The sequence below is a fragment of the Episyrphus balteatus genome, chromosome 2 (assembly GCF_945859705.1).
Source record: "Episyrphus balteatus chromosome 2, idEpiBalt1.1, whole genome shotgun sequence".
Taxonomy (NCBI): Eukaryota; Metazoa; Arthropoda; class Insecta; order Diptera; family Syrphidae; genus Episyrphus; species Episyrphus balteatus.
Genome location: NC_079135.1, coordinates 90,259,932 through 90,276,301, shown reverse-complemented (window position 1 = coordinate 90,276,301; position 16,370 = coordinate 90,259,932). Strand labels below are relative to the sequence as shown.

Here is a 16,370-nt window from a genome sequence, read left to right as displayed (position 1 = left end):
TACAGTATCTTTTTTAAGTGTAAATTGAGTATGTATCTAGCTACCAATAATTAAATGAGTATTATTTTAAATTTTCTTTAAGTGGTAATGTATAAAAGATTTCTTATCTTATAATCCCAAAGAGTAATAAATAATAATTTTAAGGATAAAAATGTCTAGGTACCAAAACTGATGTTCTTTCAGTTGAATTGAAAAACAAACACTAAAACAAGTATTACTTGGACTTTTTCTTATAATTTGTCTTTAATTTACTTTGAAATTTCAATCTGTGTTTCCCAGAACGAAATACGAGTGAGCAACAAGTTTGCAATTTAAATTCACACAAACAAGTTTCGAATTATTAACCTATCTACATGGTTCAGCCGATTCAGCTTCAGACTTTTAGTCATAATTTAACTCAACGAGATCCAATTATAAAACTGCAGGTATCAGCCATTCTGAGTCTAAATTGATAACAAACAATACAACAATGTTCACGAGATTTGCGAAGTTAATTTTATTTGCCATTGTTTTTATATTAAGTTTCGATTACCACAAAGTCTACGCACGTGAGTTTAAAGATTTTAATAAAATGTGTGCTTAATGTAAAACATATAAATAATTAAATTAAGTGCAATATTTTTAAAATCGTCTAATTTTTTTTTTTTGCAATAACAGTTAAAATGTTCAAGTATAATAAAAAAGTTCTAAAAAAAAGTTAAAAATATAAACGTCTAAGCATAATTTCCGTCTATTAATTAAAACATTACAAGTGAAACAGCTTAAGCTTAATGAGTTTCTCATGCCATTAATTTACCATTGTTTTCAAGAGTCCATCAAAAACAACTCCGAGAGAAAAAAATAATTTTATTTCTTCATCCACTTGCCTGACTAACTACCAAACGCACATTATTTTAATAAATATGTAGATAATTTTATAGAAAAATTAGAATCGAAAAAGTAACTAAAACACTTCCTAAAAATACCACAAGACGTCATCAATTTGAATTAAATAATAGAAAAGTTCTATTTGGGTTTGCCAGGTTGTTCATATATGTGACTGAAGTGTATTATTTTTTTTTATTAACATTAAATCAATTTTGTTTTATAAATTGAAAAGTGTAAATAGAATGTTGGAATTGAAATTAGAAATTCAAATTAATTACCCTATTTATCAAGTATCTACAAGAACAAGTGGACTGTTTTTTTTTGGTAGTAAAATGTTTCCGTAAGAAACACTTGGACCTAATTTTTTAATATGCTTACGTAATAAGAATTCAGGAAATTTGATGATGTATTTCGACTTAAAACCCTTTTAACCGACTTCCAAAAAGGAGGAGGTATTCAATTCGACTGTATTTTTTTTTTGTGTTTGTTACTTCATAACTTTAGACTGAGTGAACCAATTTTGATAATTCTTTTTGTATTGGAAAGTTGGTGGCTGCCATGTGGTCCCATTTCAATTTCGTTCAGTTGGGGCCATAGGAACTATTAGACAAACCATAAAACCCAGTTTTATGTCGTTTTCGATTGGTTTCACTCAAGGATTTACTCATTCTGAAATCGAATGAAATAGTTCAAATCGCTTCCACTCAATTCTGTTTTTTGTGTTTGTGTTAGTAGTTATTCTGTGAAATTTTAAATGTCAAATATAAATTAATTTGTTTTCTTTCAAACGAAATATTATACATTTATTTTCAAAAACGGTATTATTCAACAAATAAATGGGACAGTTGGTTTGTAGAATATTTTAAGTAAGTATATAATGCGTTTATTTGTTTAATTACAGAAGAAATTTTGAAGAAAAACCAAAAAAATAGTGATTGAGTGATTATTTTGACTTTTGAATAAGCATGTATTAGTGCTTCTTTATTTGATTCTGATTTTAAATCAAGAAGAGAATTTCTCTTCTGAGAAGCGTTCTTGCTGTCGTTTTCAAGTCAATAAAACGGTTTCAGAGGACTTCCAAATGCTTCCGGACGCTTCTGGACGTCCAATCGAAAACGACATTAGTCGATTTTGTTTTTTGTTAAAAATGATTATTGTGAAATGAAAATATATTTCCTAATGTGTTATAAGTGAGTTTTGAAATTCTTTATCTCGACTGTGTGTAGCTGTAGCCAAAAAAAACTGGAGTGTTTTGCTGCAAAAGTAGTATTTAAGGGTCTTAGATCATTTCATAGAAGTAAAATTGAATGTTTTTGGAATCAAAATTAACGATTCTTTTTATAATAACCCACGTTGAAAAGCTTGTTTTTCTCAACACGGCTCTAATGTGTTTTGAATCGTTATTAACGGAACCTGTTTGGGATAAACGTTTTAGTCTTCTAGGGTAGCTTCAAGGTGTAGAGGCCCTTCGAGGGTTGTGTATAGGCCACAACAGAGCTGCAGAGGCCTCGATTAAAATTGAAGGGCTCCAAAAGAGCTTTAAAAACCCTAATAGAACCGGAGAGGCTATAGAGGAGAGCTATATGGGTGCGGTGGGTCCAAGAGCTCTTGGACCCACCACAGAGCTGTAGAACCCTCCAAGAGCATTGTTGGGCTATATGAAATCTTATTTTATGAAAACCTTTTTTTAAAGAGAGGCTTTTAATTTTTTTTTTTGCTCGCCCAGTTTATCCGGTGAGCATTCCGCTACTGTTCTTAAAAATTGTCAAAACTGTTTTGCACTGAACTAAATTGGAGTGTTACAGTTTTAAAGTAAATAATTTATTTCCGACTACGGTTGTAATGTAAGTGATTGCAATCATTTGAGAATGCATGAATTTTTTTCCATTTTTTCATCCCAGAATCTATGATTTTCACCGAGGCGAAGACGGGAAAGTTTATGCCTTGACAAGAGCGCCGATTTTCCACATTTTCTTTCGTAGGAATGGGTTTAGTCCACCCTAATTAGTTGCTGCACTACTCGTTCTCCCACTACCAAGTTTATTTTCTCGAAAACTTCCTTTGCTGTCAAATTCTCAAGAAAATTACTTCATTTTTTGTCACTTTCGGCTATCTCTCGACCAAAGGCTTCCGTCCTGATCGTTTTAGGTAACCATACTTGTCATTTTTGTAAATTAAATTATCAATTGCACAATCAGACCTTTCTACTCCTCCAGATTTTTCGCGGTTGGACAATCAATTTTCATGGTAATCCTTAATTTTGCCCATTTCTGTCTGCGTCAAGGGTTTTTCACGCCTTATTTAAAAATAACCGAACAGTTTTACTTAAAAAATGTTCATAATGGGTTTAATTAATTTTCCAACAGTTTTGCTTACTTTTGGTTACATTTGATCTCGCTAAACCACACTTTTAATGCGAAAATCAGCTCTGCCTTTATAATTATTTCGCACCAGAAATTCAAAAAATAATTTTTAAAATTAAGTTTAACGAATCAAATAAAAATAAAGGGTGGCAAACAATCCAGTATATACTTGTCATCTTATTCGTGCAAGGAGTAAAAATTAAATATCCTTTATATGGTTTAAAAACGAAAAAAATCGACTGCCTTTATAATTATTTCGGTGAGTGTATATTATCAAGTAATGCATTCGTACAAAAAAAAGTTGAGATAACAATCAGACATTACATTACGATGATAAAGAATGCCAACAAAAGTGGGTTTTTGTAATAAATTTTTTAGGAGCAAAAATAACGGTACCTGTCATTTACCGATTTTAGTAAAGTTAAAATTTCTCAAAAACGGCTCCAACGATTTTGTTAAAAAAAGGTCCGATTTCCTTCGAAACTACTGTTTCGAATTCAACGAAACTTTATTGTAAAAAAAACATTTATATAACTTTAATATAAGCCAAAAATGAAATTTAAAAAAAATGTATTTTTGAATTTTTAAAATAAAATGAATTTTTTTTTTTTTGAAAAATCAAATGTTCGAAAACCTGAAATTTAATTTTTTTGAAATTTTGGTTTAAGATGTTGATTAGTAATTTTCTAGAAAATGGCATAACAATTTTATTTTAAAACTTTTTTTCCAAAAAATTATTTATTCAAAATTAGTTTTTTAAAAAAACGGATTTTGAATTTTGTTTTTCTAAAAATGCATTTTTATGAAAAATATGAATTGCATACCTACTTGTTTTGGAGGGCAATTTGATTCTAGATGTTGTTTTATTCCTTTGAAAAACGATTTTTATGTGTGTTTTTAAATTTTGATTTTTGTTTATATAAAAAGTCTTAAAAATTCTGGCAGAATCCTAAGAGCAAGTTCGTGCGACCCAGTCGTGCATTTCATTTTATTAATTTTTAAACTTTGATGGCTTCTTTCCCCACTTATACTTTCTTCTTTTGCGTTTTCTCAAAAGGTTATTAATACAAAAATATATTTTATTTTTTCATCTCAGAAAGCTCTTGTACAACATTACGTTGTCAAACTGGAGTTTGTGTTCCAATATTAACATGCAAAATAATAACTCAATTACTGAAAATTGCCCCACGCCCTCTTCCACCCACAGTCACAGATGTCATACGAAGATCACATTGTGGAACATTCAATAATATTGTAAGTTAAAATTGAATTGTTGTCAATTATTTCCGAAGAGTTAAAGATTTTTTTTGTTCTTAGCCTCATGTTTGCTGTGATGCTAATAACATTGAAAATGCAGACGAAACAGAACAACAATCAACTCAAGCTGCGCCAGTTGTGTCCACTTCCCGTTCCAAAACGACAGTACGTCGTAGTTCCGAATTTAGCGAAAGACAAATTAAAGCTGGAATGAATATTCTCGATAAGACCGATTGTGGAAAAAGTAATGCTGATAAAATTTCTAATGGAGTAGAAGCCGGTCTTTCCGAATTTCCATGGATGGCTTTACTTGTCTATACTGATGGAGTGTCAAGAACTCTTGATTGTGGTGGCTCTTTGATTACCGATAGATATGTTTTAACAGCTTCCCATTGTATTCGATCTCCGAAAAAGAAATTGTAAGATATAGCCCGACAAACAATATTGGTTCTATAAAGCTTTACAGATGCAATTGTTGCTTCTGTAAAGCATTATAGAAGCAAAATTGTTAGTAGGGAGGACATTAGCTCCTAGTATTTCAGAATTCGATGGGACTTTAAAACCTTATATACATACATATTTTGAATTTCAGAGTAAGTGCAATTTTGGGAGAGCATAATAAATCCGAGCCTAATGACTGCGTCGGCGAAGGACAACGAAGAAAGTGTGCCCCACCCACACAAGAAATTGATATAGAGGAGGCAATTTATCATAAAGACTTTCGCCCAAACCCAAGATTTGCAAATGATATTGCACTTATTCGACTTGTTAGCCCAGTTATTATCCGAAGTAGGTTCTAAGCTAATTTTTAGACCGAACTTCAATTTTAAGCTTGTTTTACATTATTTAATTTTTTAAGGTAACGTTCGGCCAATTTGTTTACCAATTACCGAAAAATCAAAAACAGCTTAATTGGTTGACAATCGCTGGTTGGGGTAAGATAGAAAATCAAACTTCAGCAAATGCTTTGCAGAAAGCAACTGTACCATTACGCGAAAACAATTATTGTGATGAGAAACTTGGTCTTATTCGATTGACTGATGATCAATTGTGCGCTGGAGGAGGAGACAAAAAGATCGACACATGCTTGGGTGATTCGGGAGGGCCGATATTTTATGCAGTTCCCTATCGATTTGGTATACGTGTTTAATCATATACCATAAGTACAGTTACCTATAAGAATAGTTTAGGTAGAGAAGTAAGAAAACCTATAAATAGCGACGCTGGGTCACATCCATCCCTTGCAACCATTACCATATTTACTCAGCGATTGTGTTGTTGACATACATCTGTGAGCTATATGGTGGTAATAAAGGGATGTATCGTATCTTGCGTCGTTATCTGTATGTACATTAATGTTAGTTTAGAATCCTAAGAAAACTAGTGATAAGATAATTTAAGTAGATGTTAATGTATTTGTAAAATAGAGATAAGATATAGTTATAGAGTAGAGTAGATTTAATTTGAATAAAACAGAATACTTTGTGCTACCAAAAGAAGCGGTTGTTTTTTATTTTACCTTTCAAATTGTTCAATACGATATGTTCAGTTTGGTGTTGTTTCGGCAGGTACTGTTGAATGCGGTTTAAAATTACCAAGCATATTTACAAGAGTTGAAAAGTATTTGCCTTGGATAGCGGGTAATTTAAATTATTAGCTGTGATAATTAAAAACCAAATGTAAGATTTTAAATAATTTATATAAATGTATCTCTGTATGTATATTTTTATATTATATTTATTTAATATTTAATTAAAATTTAAAGTAAGAATAAAAGTTTAGTTTTAATTCAAAATTATAATAAGAGGGTTGCATTTCAAGGCATGTAATAGAGGAGATGGTTTCCGTTTTTTATTTTATTTCATATCCGTCCAATTTTATTTTTATTTTCGTTCTGATTGTTTGTTGCTATTTCTTGTTCCTTTGCTTTATTGCTTATATCGCGACAAGCCTCAATTTGCTGTGGAAAAAAAGTTATAAACATAAATAGAGAACAGGGTAAAAAAAGTAAATGTACATATAGGAGAGACGACCGATAAATTTGTGTAGCCTTTGTTTGTTGGTCTTCCTCGAAGCAAAGAATATTTGAATATTTAACAGGTACATTTTAATATTTTTTTTCTTTTAACATCGAAATAAATTACTACTTAAATACTGCACATTGTTAACCCCCTGTCGGCACACGGGTGCGAATTTAGCAGGACAAAAATAAAAAAAACTACTTTTTTTTCAAAAAGTGGTCACAAAAAAGTCTCTTTATAAGTAATTAATTCCTCCTTTTGTGACCTTTTTTAGTAAAATAAATTTTACTTTTTCCGTCTCTTTATGAGGATGGAAATATATTTTTTTTGGAATTGTGAACACAACATTCGAATTCCTCCGAAAATTCTATATCAATTTCATACAAGATTCTCTATAAAATCAGTGTTGCAAGAGTATTTTCGAAGCAAGGAGCCGATTTTGAAAAATCTTGGAGCCAAAAATAGCCGCTTTCAAAAATGGTCCAAAAAAACGCAAATAATTGTGGCATGAGATTTAAAAATGTTTTTCTTTCAATTTTCAAATAACTTTTGCTTATCAAAATTCAAGTGTAATTATTTTTTTTTTCATTTTGTTGATATATTTTGGTTTTCATGCTCATTTACGGGCGTAAAATTAAATTTTAAATGAAAATCAAATCAAAAATGTATGCAAATTGGTTGTCTGTTCACATTTTTGGTGAATTTTTGCTGTAAAATGCCTTGATTTTAAAGGAGCCTGAAATCGCCAAGTTCGAATTTAAAAGAGCCAAAATCCGATAAATCGAAAATCAAAATTTTAGGGAGCGAGTTAAAAGTTCAAGGAGCCTGTTTGGCGATAAATAGCCGGCTCTGGCAACACTGATAAAATACTGAGATCGAAAAAAGTTTTAGCGATATGAAAAAGTATAAACCAAATTCGCACCGTGTCTCGATTGCAAGTCTCGATTTTCATGGTCAAACTGTGAAATGAAGATTTACAAAATAAAGTACCAAGTACAATGATTTCAACCGATTCTAGTTGATAATGAAGAAAAAATCGAACAATCGTAATCATTGCAGCTAGCTAGACTTTAGTTTAAAGCCTGTGAAATTCCGAATATTTCGTTAAAATTTTGATTTTTTTGTTTTAAAACTGTTATCTTCTTCACAAATACGGTGCATTTTGACCTTAAGAGGCTTAATTAATCTTTATGTTGTGGGATTTGTTTTATAGGAAAGAATTTTTAAAAAATGTATATTTTTAACATTTAAAATTAAAAAAAATTACACATTTTTTTTTTTTTTTTTTTTTTTTTTATAATTAACGCGCACATCAAGGGGTTATGAATACCCTTAAAATGTTATAAAAACACAGTGTGAGCTTTTAGGAAAAGAGGAGAGGATTAAGTAGGAGACACCGATGTACATTGACTTTAAACCTTTGTAGATTGTAATGCGGAGGAAAGACAGAGCCAGGTAAAGCATTCCACATACGAGTTGAACGGCTAAAAAATGAGTCTCTATACTTAACTGTACGGCCGAAGTTGGGTTCCAGGTAGAATTTATGGGCATTCCTAGCAAGCCGGGTATTGCGGTTGAAATTTTTTAGGGGAGGAATGCAACTAGCAACTTCACTAGAGCACTGATTATAAAAAAAGCGGTAAAAGAGTGAAAGGCAGGTGACATTACGACGATGTTCAAGAGAATCTATTGATTCAGTAATTGCCCCATCACCAATCAGTTTTAATGCTCTATGCTGTACCCTATCTAGTAGGCGCAAAGATGTTTGGGAAGCACCTGACCAAATGTGTAAATTATATTCTAGTTTAGGACGGACGTAGGCTTTATAAATTGATGCCAAGTCTGAAGGGGTGAAGAATTTCCTGCACCTTTTAAGAAAACCTAAGCATTTAGCACCATTTTTGGCAACTTGAAATATATGGTCGTTCCAGCGTAGGTCATCATTAACACACATACCTAGTACTGACAGCTTTTCGGTTTTATTGATGCAGGTACCACTCATGGATAGTGGCAAAGGCGGTACATTGAATTTCAACGACAAAAGACAGCATTGGGTTTTCGAAGCATTGAATTCTACTCGGTTTTCGTATCCCCATTTTACAATGCTGTCGAGATCAGAATTCAATGAACTAATCATACGCAACCGTTCACGCTCTATATCCGAGGAGCAGGGACGTGAAGTAGGAAATGAATATGAGAAGCTTAGGGTTGAGTCGTCGGCGAAACAATTTACTGGATTAGTAGTTTTTGATAAGAGATCATTTATGAATATAAGAAATAGAGTCGGAGACAAAACGGAACCCTGGGGCACACCAGCATTTATGTAGTGAGTGTCAGATTTATAACCATCCAACACAACTTGTATTGAACGATTAGAAAGAAAGTTACTAATCCAACGGAGAAGGCAATCATCGATACCAAAAGCACGCATTTTTGATATAAGAGCTTGATGCCAAACTCTATCGAATGCCTTGGAAATATCTAGCGCAATAATCTTACTTTCTCCAAAGAAGTGTAAAGATTGGTTCCACTTTTCGGTAAGATATGCCATCAAATCGCCAGTGGATCTTTTGCTGCGAAAGCCGTATTGCCGGTCATTAAGAAGCTTTCGTTCTTCAAGGTATTTCATAAGTTGACGATTAATCAATGTTTCCATGACCTTGGAAAGAATTGAAGTTAGTGCAATTGGACGGTAATTGGATGGGGAGGACGATTCGCCTTTTTTGGGAACAGGTTGGACATAAGCAGTTTTCCAACTGTTCGGAAAAAGTCCAGTTGAATGGGACAGATGGAAAATTTTGCGAAGTGGCTTTGCCAAAGTTGAAGAACACCTCTTCAGAATAATGGCGGGGATACCATCTGGACCAGCGGATTTGTGTATGTTGAGATCTTTTAAGACTCTCGCTACCGAGCGAGTGCGAAAAAATATGTGCTTCATGGTGAAGTTTACACTCTCGAGCTCGGGAGGAGCCAGGTTGCTATTTGGAAGCGTAGAATTCGCAGCAAATTGTGCTGCCAGCAAGTTGGCTTTGTCGAGAGAACTGACAGTTGGAATATCGTTGAAGACAAGCGTTGGGATCGAAGATGTAGTTGAGTTTTTGATGTTTTTGACAAAAGACCAAAAATTTTTGCTACCTTTTGGACATGACATTATTTTTTGTCGAATTTGCCTGTCATGTAAAAACTTAGTCTTCCGAATGTGGGCGTTACAGATATTTCTGGCCTGTTTGAACTTTAATTGTTTTTCTATTGTAGGGTCATTTTTATATTTCCGAAAACATTCTTCTCTCATCCTTATCACCTCTTTACAGCTCGAATCAAACCACGAATTTTCTTTGGGGGTGATACTTTTAATTCTGTGAGGAATATAATTTTTCATGCCGTTAAGAATAACGTTAGATATCATATCAGCTGATGCATCTACGTTACCGTCGAGAAAGCACAATGACCAATTAAAATTTCGAAAGAAATTGTTCAGGCCATCCCAATTGGCTCTCTCATATTGCCAAACAGTTCGCTTAGGGATTTTTACTTTTGTTATAACGGCGGAATACGCAAAATCTACCGATATGACACAATGGTCCGATGAGCCTAGAGGAGAAGATACTTTAACCCTGTATTTATCGGGATGAGAAGAAAGAAAGACATACACCACAGTGTCCATTTTTAACTATTAACTTTTGTCAAGAATTGTAACAAAATGAGTAGTTTGTTTCTCATGATTGCTTTTACATACTTTATAAATGAAAGTGTACATTATTATATTACTTTCTGGCAAGATTTAAATTTTCTTAAAAAAATTCTTTTGTTGCATTTTCTCTATATTTTATAAATTATAAGGTATCCAGACGTAGTACAAATTATATTTATTTATTGCATTGTAATTTTCAGTTTTTGCAAATTTCTAGGCCAAATGGCCGCTTAAATATTTTGTATTAGTACTAATATTTGAAAAATTAATTGAAAATTGAATAATACAGTCAAATAAGGTGAAAAAAGGGGTAATCCTCGGAATGAATGCTAATAGAAATTTTTCTAGCTCAATACCTTCGTTTTGTCATTCTATAACATACCTCAAAAGTCTAAAAAAATCTCATGTCCGCAAGTCACGATTTTGAAGGTCAAAGCGCGAAATGGAGATTTTCAAAATTTGCAAATATAGACGATGATATACACATATGATACATGATTTCTAGGTATTTTTTAATGCTGATTCCAAATCAAGGCAATCTGACGTCTCTGAAAAAAGTTATATCTGTTTTTCATCTGTCAACCCATATTATTATAACAGTTGCAATCTTACTACCGAAAAACCCCTAAAAGTTATAGTAGAGGAACCAAATTTTGCATGAAGGTTTTCATATCCATTATCATTAAGAATCAAAACAGTGCAATGAAAAAAACATATAAATCTATGAACAAATGGTATTTTTTGAGAAAGGGAAAATTTTAGGGTATGCACTAAATCTTGGAATTAGTGCTAATAGGCTTATTTTTTGGTGTCTATGTTTGTTTGGATATTCTATAATTTATGTCAAAAATCTATAAAAATCTCATGTCCGCAAGTTCTAAAGGAAAGTGGAAGTGTAAACAAAACTTGATGAACTTTAACATTAACAGATTGTATTTACCTATACTTTTTGGCGTTTTATAAACATTTCTGTAGAAAATGATAACATTAATCAATACTTTCAGCTTAATCACGCTTCAAAGTACGTTTTAAATCCCAACATGTGATTCCAGTGCCAACAGGAATTTTTCATAAAGGGTGTTTTAACAATCTTCAGACGTTTCGTTTTGATTGATGATCAGAAATTCGCATGATTTTTTGTTTTGTTTTGATTTAACAAGTAATTGTTAAAATATGTTTACGGTACTCATTGATTCTTTTCATGAACCTTTAGTTTCTTTATTCAATCTTTATTCCTTCTTAATAAGGTATTTTTAATAATTTCATTCAGAAGCGTTTTGAAATTTTTCACTCCGTCTTTAAATTCAGTCCACCAAAAATTCCTAGAAATATTTTCAGAAAAAAAATTCTTACTGAAAATAAAAATCCCCTGTATTAAATTTAGAAAAATAACAAAAAACAACATAAAAGCTAAAAAAAATCAAGTCGTTCAAAATTTACAGTAGTATGTATGTATAGTTAAATGTATCGATTTATAATGTTTGCAAGAACGCCCTGCAAATATTTAGCTGCATCTCACACCTTATCTCTTTTCTTTGAAAAAAAAAAATGGCAATGCACATTTCTGAGCTCATAAGTTATTTAATTTTTCTATGAATTTCATTCAATCCCGAAGTTTTGTGGGATTAAGTAGTTTGCTTCAAGAGCTTATAACACAAGTTTTTCAAAAACGATGATTTCAAAAAGTGTTATTCAGTTTATGGTAGGGGAGAGTGGGGCCAAATGTAACACTTTTTTCTAAAATCGATGGTTCTCCTACAAATTTGAAAGTGGGTCAACCAGACCTTTTTTAAATTAAAGACCCATGTTTTAGCTCCAAGATCCATCATAAAAATTTAGCAAAACATAACGGTAATGTTGAAAAATAAAGCTTCCAAAAAAAAAATCGTGTTGTTTCAACTTACCCCACATACGGGGCAAAGTGTAACACATACCGGGGTAGGTTGTACCAAGAACTAAAAATAAGAGAAAAATACCTTTATTTGTTTATATTTATTTATTTTTAATTAATAACAATAAAAACAAACCTCAGTCATGAAATTTTGGTGCAAATTTGTAAAAAGTGGAGCAAATCCAAGATTTCCAGAGAAAATTTGACAGTAGTCTTAAATAAAAGTTATTCGAATTCATAAATTGTTTTATAAGCTTTATGAATTCAAGTGGTGGTTCAAAAATTTGTTTCCAATTTCAAAATAAATACAAATTCAATTACAAGCATTCATATTCAGGGTTGTTAATTATATTAGGTAAACAATTTTTCAGTATAGGTAGGTTTTTACATGGTACAACTTGCCCCGGAAAAATGTTACAACTAGCCCCAGCATGAAATTTGGCACATAAAATCAATTTAAAAAAAAAGCGAAATTGATATAGACATAACATATACACGCAATTTGAGCCAAAACACAGTTGCATATAACAAAAAAACACTTAGCACTCTATCTTTTTCGGGTAAAGAGGTAGACCAAAAATAAAATTAAAAAAAAAAGTTACAAACATGCATTTTTTGGGCACCACTAGTGTAACTTCTCACCCTGTCGTCTAATCTTCATCTTAAGAAAATGTGCCGGTAGATATGCAAAAATTGAGCATTTTTCTCCTTTACGCGTTTCTTAATATTGAAAGGAACATCGCTTTTTTTAGCTGTTAATTCTTACCCCTGTTACATTTAGCCCCACTCTCCCCTAGTTTTAATGGCAGGGTTTGGTAATTTATCAACGGTTAAAGATGATAGGTCGCTCAAAAAATATACCGTTCAAGGCTCTTCAGCAGTGACAAGTCGTCAAATTGATGTTGATTTTGAAAAACCAATTATTCGTAAAAGTGAGCGAAAAACAGATGAAGAAATAAATTCAGGATACCGTATTCTCGAAGCTTCAAAATGTGGAAAAAGGGAAATAGAATTAACAAAAACTACTGATAAAACTGTTCAACCACAGGAATTCCCATGGATGGCATTATTGGTATATTTTGATGGTTTAACTAGAACTCTAGGTTGTGATGGTTCTTTGATCACTGAAAGATATGTCTTGACTACAGCGCAATGTATTCGTATGGAAAATAAAACTTTGTAAAAGTTTTATTCCTATTTGTTGAGAATTCGTAATAATTTTTTTTATTTTTTGTAGAGTAAGTGTTAGATTAGGTGAATATAATACATTGCAAAGGGACGACTGTACCGGAAATGAAATTAACAGGAACTGTGCTCCACCTGTTCAGGAAATCGATGTTGAGGAAGCAATTTACTACCAGGATTATGATCCGAATTCAATATCATTTATTGGAGATATTGGTCTTGTTCGACTTAAAACTAAGGCGATTTTACGAAGTAAGTATGAAATCAAAGAATGTTAGCAAGTGGATATTGTATATGCAGGTGGCCATGGCACAGAGGAATAGATGGATGACTTCAGAGCCAGACATCGTGGGTTCAAACCCAGCGGTCGGCTCAGAAGTTTTTTCTAAATCGCCAGCTTAACTGAAGCCACCTGTGCGATAACATGAGACAATTTTCAACTATGTCTCCTCCTCTGTGCCACGTAGTTCAGTGTTGTATGTTCTTCGTTCTTTCTCTCTTTGTCTTTCTGTGTTGTATTAATGTCTTGTGTTGTATCAGCAAAATGGACCTAGATTCCGAAGCTGCAGTGTTTCTAGTCCGGAGATTTATCTTCAGACTAGTTTAATATGTAATGTAATGTAATGTAATGGATATTGTAATTTATTGAAAACATTCAAAATGAATTTATGTTTCCTAGGTAATGTTAAGCCAATATGTCTTCCATTAACACATCACTCCAATGTGGAAAAAAATAAATGGATGTCAATTGCTGGATGGAATAGATTGAACAAAGATCAAAAATCAAATTTGCCATTTAAAGCTTTAATACCAACAATTAATTATCAAGAATGCCAAGGAATTCACATTTTCATTGATTTAGTAGACAAACATATGTGCGTTGGAGAAGATAATGTAGAGAATAATTATTGTAAAGGCGATTCTGGCACACCAATGTTTTCTACCGCTTTTTATGCTTACGGTAGACAACCGCGTTTTGTTCAGTTTGGTATTGTATCGCTTTATGGACAATTTTGCAATTCTATGCTGCCAAGTATTTATGTAAATGTTACATCATATCTACCATGGATAGCTGGAAATATTCGTCATTAAATTGAAATTGTTTGAAAGTTTTGTAATAATTTAAAAAATAAATTCAATAAAATAAAATAATGCCATCTGCATTATATGCATTTGAATTTTTTTCGTTTCAATCATTCATTCTTCAAGTCAGATGGAATTGAAAAAACGTTTAAGGAAGAAAAAAACCTTGCAATAAAGGACGACTTCTTCATAAAGTTTTAAGCCTCACCGGTATACTTGTATTTGAGTTATTACTCAAATTGGTATTACAGTGTGTCAAATTGGGTTTGAGGGTTAGGAGATACCCATTACAGTAAAACCCGCTTAAGAGAAACCCGCTTATGAGAAACCCCGCTTATCTGAAACACTTTTCTTATCTCCAAATATTGTTTTCAGTTAAACGTGGTTCGTTTAAGTGAAAAAACCGCTTAAGTGAAAGTAGAATTGTGACATTTTGCCGTTTCTCTTAAGCGGGTTTTACTGTATTAGTAAAGACTTCGAAATTAATAGTCTTAATGCATATGTAAATACTTGAATCAGAGGGTAATGCGGGTTTCATTATTTTCTACTGCAGATTTTTGAATATCTTGGCCGTTGTTTTCCTTCAATTAATAGGTTATAGGTAGGTACATTTCTGGACTTAAGGATTAAAAGTAATCTTTCATTTATATTTACTTAACTCACCACAAAATGTCAAAAAGCTCTGCGCACTGGAATTAGAAGAATGGGCACTTCTTGATGAAGAACAAGTAGGTATTTCTTACAAATTATTTTTTTTTTCCGGATTTTCGAAAAAAAAAATCAAGGTTAACAACCCCTTGTCTAAAAAAATAGCATTTTCAAAAATTTCCTCCAAATCCATCGAGTGATACACCAAAAGAAAAGCCTCTTTTAGCTTTATTCATAACTGAAAACCAAAAACTGCAAACAAAATGTATTTTTTTCTTACATTCGGAATCACATACACATTCGTACAAGTTTTGGTTTACATATACGAGTTCACAATGAACAGGTCCAAACTTAAGAAAAAAAAAAAATAATAAGAAATAGTCAGACCAATATAGCCCTTCACAACTTATCTGGAACATCTATTCCCGGAAAAGTCTACAAATCTACAAAGTCCAGCATTTGATTACTAAATGTTGGGACTGGTCAGAAAATGAATTACAAAATGGTTAGGTATATTATTTGCTAACCAAAAACTATGTGTTAAAAAGATTACACATACACCACAGTGACCAGTCAAACATTGTTAACTTGAAAAAGGATAAATACAATTTGAAAAACTACAAACCAGCAACTAGAATCTTTCTTTCATTAAAGAAAAGCGTGAAGTGTCAAACTGACAAACAGCGGTCAAATATCAACTATTTAAGCCAACTGTTATTATAGTTTTAAATAGGTCCGTTTGGGTACTCCCAGACAATTCTTTAGAAAGGAAACCAAAAGGAAAAAGTTTATTTTTATTTGATTTCACAGGTTACAATATAAATTAATTTATATTGTCCGGAATGTTAAAATAAGTATAAGCTATGTAATACTTATACTTTCTTAATCAATTGGCTTGAATATTTCAATAACAATCATCAACGATTAAAAAAAAAAAACTCCAATAACCATTTCTCAAAGACGTATTTATTGGTTCGGAAACTGTTGGTATACTTTTATCACTTTAAGCACCTTTCCATATGACAAGTCGTCCTTTTTTGATCTGAAAACTAGAACAAATAAAAAACGTTGATGTAAAAAATGCGAAATTATATGCCATTTATTCACTGATTGATACATAATATGTAATAATTTGTTTGTTTGTTGTATTTTGTTGTTTGACTATTGTGTTCATTTTGCCTGTAGTATTTGCAACAAAATTATTATTATTTTATTAATTTTATTTGTTTACACATTATACAGAGTCCGATGGTTTTAATAAATAAACATATTTATGTATAAATATTATAATCATGTCTTATCTTTTTTTTTTTTTAATTTTTACAATAAATAAAAATAAAATTCAATTTGCATTAAATAAATAT

The 16,370-nt window shown here is 31.8% G+C and overlaps 1 protein-coding gene across 1 annotated transcript; it reads left to right on the top strand.

Moving 5' to 3' along the window:
• Positions 1-454: 454 nt before the first annotated feature.
• On the top strand, positions 455-14,453 carry LOC129909556 (serine protease grass-like). The gene is made up of 8 exons (XM_055986630.1): positions 455-548; positions 4,327-4,484; positions 4,548-4,906; positions 5,080-5,254; positions 5,347-5,623; positions 12,888-13,269; positions 13,328-13,527; positions 13,955-14,453. Exons 1-8 carry the CDS (start codon positions 470-472, stop codon positions 14,365-14,367), a joined length of 2,043 nt encoding a protein of 680 aa, XP_055842605.1. The 5' UTR covers positions 455-469; the 3' UTR covers positions 14,368-14,453.
• Positions 14,454-16,370: the final 1,917 nt, after the last annotated feature.